General features: G+C 42.7%; 1 protein-coding gene across 3 annotated transcripts; it reads left to right on the top strand.

Moving 5' to 3' along the window:
• Window positions 1-19: 19 nt before the first annotated feature.
• LOC128260462 (probable ATP-dependent RNA helicase CG8611) lies at window positions 20-9,454 on the top strand. Of its 3 annotated transcripts, XM_052993497.1 has the most exons (5): window positions 20-152; window positions 212-2,136; window positions 2,198-2,629; window positions 8,192-8,380; window positions 8,951-9,454. In XM_052993497.1, the coding sequence occupies exons 1-5, from the start codon at window positions 93-95 to the stop codon at window positions 9,231-9,233; spliced, it is 2,889 nt and encodes a 962-aa protein (XP_052849457.1). In that variant the 5' UTR covers window positions 20-92; the 3' UTR covers window positions 9,234-9,454. The 3 variants fall into 3 exon arrangements, with proteins under 3 accessions (XP_052849457.1, XP_052849455.1, XP_052849456.1); XM_052993495.1 differs by lacking the exons at window positions 8,192-8,380; window positions 8,951-9,454 and adding an exon at window positions 7,650-8,078 and having other exon boundaries at window positions 2,198-2,625; XM_052993496.1 differs by lacking the exons at window positions 8,192-8,380; window positions 8,951-9,454 and adding an exon at window positions 4,380-4,444 and having other exon boundaries at window positions 2,198-2,625.
• Window positions 9,455-11,418: the final 1,964 nt, after the last annotated feature.

Below are 11,418 nucleotides of genomic sequence, written 5' to 3'. Positions count from 1 at the left end.
TGTAAAATAAGAAGAAGAGACGCGCACGTTTTATTTTATTTACAAAAAATTTCTTTTGATTTCCCTTGATCCAGTACCACAAATGCCCAAAAATGGTGGATAATATAACGCTGAATGTGAATTCCAGGCCTGCGGTCCAGAAAAAACAACAAGTGAGTGACTTTCGCTGGGTTAAGTATGTAATTTCATAGATTGTTCGTTGCATTTTCAGCAAAAGCCTGTGCAATCGGTTAAAAAACGTGTACAAAAATCTCAGGATTTTGACTTTCAATTCGATGTGGAGAAGCCCAAAGTCAAGGCGATTGTGGTGCGCAGAAGGGCGGCCACCACGAAAGTGGCAACTACGAATGCAGGTCCCTTGAATGCCACAAATTCGACAGACAAACTGCCTTCCAGTCCTTCAGTTTCTGCCCCTAAATCTACTATATCCTCCGGAGATCTTATGTTCAATGCCAGTCCCTCGAAACCACCTGTTAAAAGCAGCATTTTGGGCGATGATTTCATGCTGAATGTGACCACAAAACCCGTGGTCACCACTCAAAAAGCCAAGCCAAAAATCACCAGAGCCGAGAGATTGGGCAAAAAGCAGAGGCAGGGAAAACCTGTGCTAAAACTCAGCGATGAGCAGCTCACGCGTGCCCTGAAAAACCACCGAAAACCCAAGAATCCCAATCAAATGCCCAGGGCAGGCGACATTTTCCGGGCTCAAATGGACGAGGAGCGGAGAAACAAGCGGCGGCAGGAGGCTGGAGAGGATCAGGAGGCCAGCGAGGATGAGGAGGATGCCAAGAACAGGTCAACAGAAGGATCCACAAAAGATTTAGCAAAGGAGCCGGCTGAATCCGGTGAAGAATCAGCTGAGGAAGCCTCTGAAAAACCCCAACCCACAAAAGAGGACACCAAAACGAACTTGAAAGCGCCATCAAAAGCTGGGGAAACCGCAACCCAAAACCGTTTTCGCACCAAGAAGATAGGCCTCTTCGACCAAAGCGACGTGGAGGCCCTCAAGCAACTGGGCCAGCGGGCAGTGAAGCCCGTCAAGGAGACCATCTTCACGGGCTCGAAGATATCCACTTTGGGTCTGCATCCACATGCAGTGAAGAACCTGGAGGACCTGCTGGGCATACGCGAGCTGACCAGCGTGCAGCAGAAGACGATACCCGAGGTGCTGCTGGGCAAGGATGTGCTGGTGCGCTCGCAGACGGGCTCGGGCAAGACGCTGGCCTACGCCCTGCCCTTGGTGGAGCTGCTGCAGAAGCAGCAGCCCCGAGTGCAGCGCAAGGACGGCGTGCTGGCCCTGGTGATAGTGCCCACCCGGGAGCTGGTCATCCAGACGTACGAGCTGGTCCAGAAGCTGGTCAAGCCCTACACCTGGATCGTGCCCGGCTCCCTGCTGGGCGGCGAGAGCCGCAAGAGCGAGAAGGCCAGGCTGAGGAAGGGCATCAATGTGCTGGTGGGCACGCCGGGCCGCCTGGTGGACCATCTGCTGCACACGGCCAACTTCAAGCTCACAAAGCTGCAGTTCCTCATCCTGGACGAGGCGGATCGCCTGCTGGAGCTGGGCTACGAGCGCGATGTCAAGCAGCTGGTGGAGGCCATCGACAAGCAGCGGGCGGAGTGCGAGGACAAGGAGCACCTGGCCCAGCTGCAGCGCATGCTGCTGAGTGCCACACTGACCTCGCAGGTCCAGCAGCTGGCCGGTCTGACCCTGCGCAACCCCCTGTACATCGACAATAGCGACGAGGCGGCCAGTGCGGCGCTCAAGTCGAAGGATGGCTACCAGAAGGAGACCATCGAGGCACTGCTGGCGGTGGAGGACGATGGCCTGGGGGAGTACCAGGAGGACGTGACCGGGGTACTGAGTATTCCCGACAACCTGCAGCTCAGCTATGTGGTGGTGCCGCCCAAGCTGCGCCTGGTGGCTCTCTCCGCACTGCTGGCCAAGGAGGTGGACGCCAGCCCCAAGGAGTTCAAGGCCATTGTGTTCATGAGCACCACGGAGATGGTGAACTTCCACCACGACATGCTGAACGAGGCGCTGACCAGGCGCGTTCTGGACGAGGAGGACGACCAGGAGGCGGAGGACTCGGACGGGGATGCCGATACCCCGCTGCTGCAGGGTCTGCGCTTCTTCAAGTGAGTTGTCTGAGTGCTCTCAATGTCTTTATTTTGTCTAACCCTCTGTTTTCTCCCCAAGACTGCATGGCTCCATGACGCAGACGGAGCGACAGGGCGTCTTCCGTGGCTTCCGCGACTGCCCCAGCTGCGTCCTGCTGGCCACCGATGTGGTGGGCCGCGGCATCGATGTGCCCGACATCAAGCTGGTGGTGCAGTACACGCCGCCGCAAACCACCGCCGATTTCGTCCACCGCGTGGGTCGCACGGCGCGAGCGGGCCGCAGGGGACGAGCCGTGCTCTTTCTGGCGCCCAGCGAGGCCCAGTTCGTGCGGCACCTGGAGAAGAAGCGCATCCGCATCCAGCAGGGCGACATGTACGCCTACCTGCAGACCCTGCTGCCCAAGGACGACGAGGCCAGGACGGTGCAGGAGGCGGCCTCCAACCTGCAGCACAAGTTCCAGACGCTGCTCGAGGACGATCGCGAGCTGCACGACAAGTCCTGCAAAGGTAGGTGCTATTTTAAGACTATGCCATCCTGAAATCGTCCACAACAAGTGCATAAATATCCCTCTATATTTATTCTTCTATAAATATTTCTATGATCCCTATCAATACTTGAATGCAATTTATAAGAAAATAAATTCACAATTTTTTAGAGGTATGCCATGATGAGAAGTGCAATTAGAAGTGTAGAAGTTTTGGTTCACCATACTGCAAAAAATAAAATTTAGAAATATCAAACATTAAAATGGGTCCGAAAATTGACCATCAGTAAAATAATCTATTTGAATTTAGGTAATTAGAGAATGAATCCACAATCTTTAGAAGTCGCATTGAAATCGATGGGCTCTAAAAGTACAGATTTTGAAAATCTTTCTGCAAACCACTTAAAATTTTGAAATATCGAAACATGAAAAAGTGTCATAAATTGACCATCAGTAAAATTATAAATTTGAATGCAGTTTATAAGAGAATGAATTTACAATCGTTTATAAGCATGCCACTTTGAAATTAAAGTCTGATAAGTCAAGTTATGGGCTGCAGTTACTGCCAGCTATCAAAATCTTAGAAAATCCAGCATAAGAAAGTGTTTTCTTTTTAACACGGTCCCAATTTACCTCCACTTCAAGAATATCAAATTCAATCAATAGCATTTAATCGTTCGATTACCACAGGAAGCCCGTTTCATTTTTTCGTATTTAAAACATATACAGAGACCCAATGTGGACCCTTAATTATCCCGATCCCGAGCCATTTGATGAGTTCCCATGGTACTTACTTTTCCAATTGCCCCAACTCCGATCCCTGGACAAACTAGCAATTTAATCCTTTCACCAAAGAACATTAACTTTGTAATTACGATTTTTTACAACACTCCGGTGGGTAAAAAAAAGAGAAATACAAAAATACGAAAACACAAAAACACACAAACGCTCGGCAATTTTTCCAATTATAAGTTGGTAGCACGAGCCACGCCCCCGCTCTTTTGACCGCCCCCCAAAACCTCACACCCCAGTTATCATCCACGGGGCAGCGCGCGTTAAAAACACAAAAATTATTTCATATTTGAAGTTAATTTCGATTGCGTGTCAAATGAATCCCCCTTTCCATCCGCCTCTTTCGGCGACCTCCCACCACCCACCGCAAACCACCACCCACCACCCACTGCCACCCACATCCGTCATCGCGGCAAGTGACCACCGACGACTTCTTTCATCGCCTGATCCTTTTTTCTGCCTTCATTTATTTCCACATTTTATTTTATTTGCCTTTCAAAACGGGGGTGGGAGTGGCTACCCCTTTGAAAAATGACAAAAAGGGTATATAACCTTTAATAAAAGTTTTAAAAATAATAATTTTCCCAAAAAAAAAAAAAAAAACGCATCCTAAATATTTTAATGTTCCGAAATTGTTGCTTGAATTCTGGTTTTTATAATAAAAACCTTTAAGCAAATCGTTTTTAGCATTACAACGCCTTGTTTAATAAAAAACAGTGTAGGTGTTCATAAAAATAAATTCATAAAAAAACATACTTTATTACCAAAAGCTCTACTGATTCAATAATAATTGCCCGCAAAGCTTTTTTTCTATAGAGAAAAACAGAAGGGTAATTAAATGTGTTTTTCGTTGACTTGTTTTAATAATTATCCTCTCGAAACTGAAGATATTATTTATAAATCATTGTTTAAAATTTTCTAAATTGTAAATTAGCGATTAGAAAAAGTAATTGTACTGTATTCTCAAAATAATCATTTTACAAGGTATCTCCCTGTCTGATATTCATTTCCTAACTATCCTGCTGAAAGTGTAATTGCAGCGTTGGAAAGGCTAGAAAAAAAGTTAATTAGATGTTACCAAGGCGCGTTTGAAGGGTTGAGAAAATCCAGACGATGTTTTTTCCCCATTTTCCTGCGATTGAAACATAAAGGACATAAAGGAGTGGCAGGCAAGTGGAAGCGATTCTAATCGAAAAGAGGCACCCAAAATGAATCATAAATGGGGGAAAAGGCACCCAAATAGCGGGCCATATAATAAAAGCCAGGGAATGGGGGAACGAACTCCTTTGATGGCTGATGGCGACTCGAAACAGGAAACGGAAACTGAGCGAAATATCGCAAAACAATGGCAAAACAGCAAGATAAATAAAGGATAAAGGATGTATAAAGGCGGGCAGAGTCGAGAGTCGAGAGTCGGTCAAAATGGCAACGCAAATTGCACTTAAGCGCCGAGTCAAGCGTCAAGACAGGAAGCCACTTGGCAAAACTTAAGAGCAGAGCAGCCAAAATGCCAAAATGCCCGAAAGAGATGGCAATAGCCGGTGCCGAAAGAGACAGGGCGATGCCGTGTACACCAGGAATGGGATAAGGTATCCAGGAGGATGCAGTTTTCTACTGCTACTGCTACTGCTACTGCTGCTGCTGCTCTGCTGCGTCCAATCAAAAAGCCATTAAAAAGTATTACGCTTGAACAAAACTGTACAAAGCAGCAGATAAAAGGCAGCCAGAAAGGGACAGCAAGCCGGGCGGGCGAAAGAGACGGGTAGTGCGGAGACATACAGGCCGGGAAAGAGAGGGAAGAACATCTGCGACTTGCATTGCATCGGTAATTGAAACAATTTTCAACTCGGAATTCACTTTTTGTCTTCAGAGGCGACTTTTTAAACTTTCAGTAGTTTGTGCTACAGTGCGTTGCAAAGCTGTAAGACAAAAGGTACGGGTACGGGCGGTAAAAAAGCAGCATATTACAAATAATAATTTGATTTTGATTTTAAAATTGAATTGTTTTTTACAAAGTGTTTTATTTAAAATTTTATTCATAACATTTAAATAGTCTTTAACACTCTAATAGTTAGTTTCGAATTACTTAATTCAAATATATATATACTTCTCAATATATTTATATATCTCTCTCCAAAAACATCTGTTTTTCAAAACAATGATACTCATAGTTTCCATTTAATTGATAATAGTTTATAATTTTCTATTTAGGTCCCATTCAATTTAAATAGTCTTTAACAATATGAATACATAATTAAATAACGAGTACTATAGTAATTATTTTCAAATAACTAAATACGAATAGAGTTTCTCTTCAAAAACATCTGTTTTTAAAAGCAGGATAATCCGCTGACATCCTCTCTGATCCTCATAGTTCCCTTTTGACTTACAATCATTTTTGGCGTATTTAATGGTATATTCCAGCCATTGTTTCGCATATTATGCCGCTGAAAAGAGTTCTGCTAATGCCTTTCACAACAACTAAGCCCCTGATGGCGACACCCCCGATTAGCTCTGCGTCGGGTATCAAGTGAAAGGAAAGCCCTTCGTTTGGGGGAGATTGTGGAAATGGCAACGGCAATGGCAATGGGTGGACTGAAAAACAATCACAACAATTTGCCACGCCTACACAAACCGCATGGACACGCGCGCTGAAGAAGAAACCACCCGGAGTGGCAGCCCTTACTCCTGAAAAGCCAGCAAATCCAGAGAAAACCACCGAGACAATGGCATAAAAAGCCATTTTGTGCGGCTTCTGCGGTGGATTCCGTATTTCGCATGCCGCACGCCGCATTCCGCATTCCGCATTCTCCCCTCCGAATGACATTTATTTTATTCGCCACTTCCGGCTGGCAGACGTCTCTAAACATCCGCTGCCATCATACTTTTTGTTTGCCTAATGTCTGCCACTTGGCCGTAATCGCATTTGCGGCAATTAAGCCAGAATCCCGAGTCCAGAGCCCAGAATCCAGAACCAGAAAGCCCAGGGTTTGACTTCGAGACTTTGGTCCCGTCCCCCCTTACCTAAACCCCCCGCCCCCCCCCACCCAAAAAAAGGACTTGCGGGTGCAGAAGAAGGACGGCTGCAAGTTAATTGCCGGGGCAGGAACGTCTTTGCATCCATCTCTGGCCTTCTGACTCTCTGGTGGGCCTGCCCATCCCTCCCAGCTTCCTGTTTCTGCCCGCCAGGATTCACGAGTTCATTTGGAAGTTGTCCTCAGCTGAAGGTTATCCTGGAGCTGGAGGTTTCGGTGTGTGTGGCCGGGATCTGCGGTTCCTTGGCAGTCAATTACGAGGGCTTGGGAACGGAAGGGCCACTAGTTTATTAAAGCTAATTTAGCGGCTTGCTATGTGATGAATAACACATTCTTGGTTAGTTGGAGAAGCATATAACCTTCATTTCGCTTACATTCAAAATAATAGTTGTGATTAAAGGGGTACAATTTTTTATGTTTATTTCTATTTCTATGTTAATTGATTTAGGCAAAAATCAAAGTAAAGTACATCCAAAAAAAAAAATTGTCAATAAACTAAACTATTGTTTTAACAATTGGGTATGAAAAATTTCTCAATAAGATTAGTATTAAATGAATACCAAAATAATTATGTGGTTTAAAAAAGAAGGCCTTAAACTACAGTTTTAGACTCTTTGTTATAGAAAAAAAACTAAAAAGTTCAGGGGTTGTTGTTTAGTATTGAATTAATAATAATATACTTTGTGGCTTGTTTTCAAGTAGCAGTTCTCCATCATTCCTCTATCATTTAGAATTATAGTTTTGATTTTAAAGTGTTAAATTGTAACGTCAATTGCTATTTCAATTAATTTATTCCGAAATCAACGTAAAGAACACATGTGAGTAGTGCTAATTTTCTGACTTACTAAATCATGTGTAAAAAGTAAAATTAGTGTAAAATGAATATTTAAACTTAAATATATAAAGAAAATAATAAAAAACTACCTAATATATACCCTTCATTAAATAATGCACTTACTGGTACCTTAAAATTATAGTCCTTTTAAAATTAAAATTTCTATTGTTATGGTTTAATAATACATTTTTAACTTTATAAAACATAAAACAAAGTACAGCTTTATAAACGTGTTTGCTTGTTTTTTAAAAGGTATTTTATGTTTTAGTTAGGTTTGGTACATGAAAACAAGACATATTCAAAAAGTAACCCCCTTGAGTGTTCATTTTATATGCAACTTGTATCACTCTCTGTTGATACTCATTATCCTATTTAATTTTGTAGCCAAATTGTTTGGCATTGCCTTGGAAAGGGATACGCTTGGAAAGGATACAACTCACTCGCATCTGTCTTGTTTCGTTTGGAAAGTGTCGTTGCTTGAGCATTTGCATTGCACTTTTCATTCCACATCACATTTACATATCCCACTCCGCCGGCGAGAGATGCTTATCGGGGTAACAATTGCGGTCCTGAGTGGCTCTGCTCCGTTGGTAATTTGATATCATTGTTGTATAATTTGGAATTGCCTGGCATAAGTGCTGCGTAATTAGCAAGGACATGCCCACACAACAGCGAACCACAAGCGTGTACACAATGTGTGTACGCACATACATGTATCCCTTCGCACACAATACCCGTGTCTATTGTGGATGTGAAATCCTTTGCTGACACTGCTCATTTGTCATTTTAACAAATTTATTTTGAAATGAATGCGGCTCGCACACACACTCACACACACACACATGTGCCAGCACTTAAGCCAAGACATCAATTAGTTCTAAAGGCATTAACATCTCCGCTTCTCCCATCTCCCCTCTCGCCCGCAGCTTTGTGTCCTGGATGAAGTTCTACTCGACGTTTCCCAAGGAGCTGAAGCCCATCTTCAACGTGCGCATCGCCCACATGGGCCACTTCGCCAAGAGCTTCGCCCTCAAGGAGGCCCCCTCCAAGTTCGCCGCCCAGCACGCCGCCCCCAAGGCGGCCCCGCCCACCAATCGACTGACCTACACGGAAAGGTAAGCCAGAGGTTTCGGAATCGGAATCGGAATATATCATATATATGGGTTCTGATAGAAGTTATATATTGTAGATGTTATCATTAAAGTTGGTCTAGAAAACATTAATCTTTAAATTAATTTAATTTTATGTAACACATAAATTTGTAAATGAAATTTAAATATATATTGATACAAATTATTTGATATTTAGTAAATTTGTATATGTATGTTTAAAAGTTAGTCTGGAAAATCTTATTAAAAAACCAACTTTTAAGCCCAATATAAATAAAATATAATACATACTTAATATAACAAAAAAAAAGTTATAGGTTACAGTTAAGATTAAATAGAGAAGGCTAATAAGTTGATAGGGTAAACGATCGGAATCTGATTATAAGTGAGATCTACTAATCTATAAATTATATTTTTTAAAGTTAGTCGAGGAATCCTTACTCAACTTTTAGACCCAACTTATTTAAAATCTAGTACATATTTATACTCCCCTTGCAATTTTATTAGGAAATAATTTTAGCTTTAGATTTAGTTTTCAGAATTAATCAGATTGCTCATCCCCTTGTTTTCTTGCAGAGATCCGGAGAAGATTCAGGCCCAGAAGCGGGCCAAGCGGCGGTTCACGACGACGGTCAGCGGAGAGGTGCGTCAGCTGCAGCAGCGGGATGGAGGAGCAGGAGCGCCAGAGGTCGACCGGCGGAAGCCAGGACCCCAGGGATCCAAGGGAGGCTTCGTGGGCGGCGGAGTGGGACGCAGCAGCTTCATGAAGAGCCTGAGCAAATCGAGGAGCCTGAACATATCCGAGTTCGACAGCGGACTGCCGTCAGTGGGCCCCGCCAAGCGACGCAAGCAGACGTAGGAGGCGTAGGAGTCGTAGGAGGCGGAGGACTTTCAGTGGCAGGACGAGGCGGTCTTGGAGGAGAAAGTGGACCAGGAGGAGGAAGTGCGGTCCGCATGGAGTTCGGAGCACTTTGCGGCATTTTATGCGCGCCATTTTGCCTGTCCGCTGTGCCTGCTCAACCATTTAATCGAAAAGAAAATTGCCCCATATATATTACATATATATATATATATATATGTATATATACACATATATATATATAACTAAGTAAAAATCTAAGAAAACCCAAGGAGATGCGCTCATAAAAGTTTCATTTTTCTCAACTTTTAAGCCCGGACGTCCTGCGGGAAAAGTTGTGGCCGCCTGACAGCATATTTTAAGCTTCCTTTTCATTTTTTCCCCACTGTTTTTCCTAACCATTTTTGTTTTTTTTTTTCTTTTTGATTACTCGCCGTAATATGTCCGTTCATTTTTTGTGTGGAAAATATTAGAAATCCATTTTCCGCTCACTGCAGATTCATTCAGTTTTGAAAATGTCACCAGCGACGGCGGCGGGGGTCAAAGGTCGGCACGTGTTGGCTTTTTATGCAACTGAAGCGCATAATTTGTTGGACAAGGCATAAATAAATATGGGATACATATAAACGCTGTACAAACGATTTTCGTGTTTATTTATTTATTTTTTTCCTCGCCAGGACACGTGGCTGAGAACGATGTTGCTGCGTAGGCGTAGGGTATTATGGCCTTTAATTGCGCCCTCTCGACGGGATTGGGACTGGGATCGAAAGGCCCCTAATTAGACGTTCAGCGATTGATTTTTAATTAGGCCACTGGCCCACGCCCACGTCTATGTGTCACTCAAAGTCAAAGTCAAAGTCAATCAAGCGTGAACCATCGAGCCGCAGTCGATTCCTAATTACGTGCGAGTGTCAACATGTGAAATAATATTTTGGTATAAATGCGTCCATTAAAAGGAAACCCCCCCAGTTCTGGGGTTTGTTATATCAGGAGAAATGGGGTGATTTCGGGACTGGCTGGAAAATATGCTTTTGAGCTGTTAATCGAAAACTCTTGACCAAATTAATACAATTTCATTAGCTTGACTTTATTTAAAGGCCATTTAAATTCTTTACAAAAATGTATTTTATAATAATGCTAGTAAATACATTTGTAGTTCAAAACTTATTACCATTTGTTTATTAACTTTAAAAATTAATTATGCAATTGTGATGCTTTTTTTATTCTCAAAAATATTTTTGAGCTGTGGCTTAATATTTTTCAGGCATTTTGATGTGGAAATGTGAACATAAAAATAAATATATTTTATAAAAATGCACATTCTTGTTAACAGTTAGCATTGTAACGTTAATGTGCACAAGTTATCCTTTTTTATTTTTCTGTTTTTCATACATACAGTTTTTCAGTTGTAAATCTTATTGACTTAAAACCTAAATTTTTTTTTGCTAACATATTTTATCACGAGGTTTTATTGACTTAGAGAAACTATTTTGTCTAATTGGCTTTTGTTATCCAATTTTGTTCAAAAGTTTATATTTTGTTCATAAGTATATATAAAAGCTAGTTATGATTTACTAAGTACAAAAGAGTTGAGTTTTAAATTTGTGTGTTAAAAATAATATAAGTTAATAGATTTCTAATCAAGCTTAAGTATAAGCCAGGATATTACTTTACTCCACTTAACGCTAACCAATCGCGTAACGTAACCAATACTTTGGGGAACCAAACCAACAACTAGCACGAATAATTGTCACTTAGCAGGGGGCAATCCAATCCCTCAACCCATGGACAACCCCACCTATTTTTGGCTCCACCCAGTTGTCAACGCCGTGGGCCACATTAGAGTTTTCCTTTTTCCAGACAGGACAAAAATGCTGACAGCTGTTTTGGGTCGTACTCGCTGTCGGAAAGTCCCCCTACCCCCTCTCCATACTTCAATAAAAAAGGAGCTGGAAAAATAGGAAAAAATGGGGGAGGTCCAACAAAAACATGCAACATTTGCACCTGACCAACCAACGAACTCACAAAAGGCATTGTTAGTGCGGCACTACAACTTTATTATTATTACCACCCCCTGGACACAGTACACGGCAATACCTCCTCCAATCGAGTGGAGGATTTTAATTTACCCTAATGCGTCTATAATTCGAGCCATTAGTGCAATCACATTAGCAATTTTCCACGG

This window comes from Drosophila gunungcola (genome assembly GCF_025200985.1).
Source record: "Drosophila gunungcola strain Sukarami chromosome X unlocalized genomic scaffold, Dgunungcola_SK_2 000023F, whole genome shotgun sequence".
Lineage (NCBI taxonomy): Eukaryota > Metazoa > Arthropoda > Insecta > Diptera > Drosophilidae > Drosophila > Drosophila gunungcola.
The sequence above is the reverse complement of the archived record's forward strand: the minus strand, read 5'-3'. Positions and strand labels throughout refer to the sequence as shown.

Excerpts from the sequence above, each read along its gene's own strand:
- LOC128260462 (XM_052993497.1), top strand. The coding sequence starts at position 93 with ATGGTGGATAATATAACGCTGAATGTGAATTCCAGGCCTGCGGTCCAG. Across the intron at positions 153-211 it reads CGGTCCAGAAAAAACAACAA|CAAAAGCCTGTGCAATCGGT; the intron begins GTGAGTGACTTT and ends TTGCATTTTCAG. Across the intron at positions 8,381-8,950 it reads CGACTGACCTACACGGAAAG|AGATCCGGAGAAGATTCAGG; the intron begins GTAAGCCAGAGG and ends GTTTTCTTGCAG.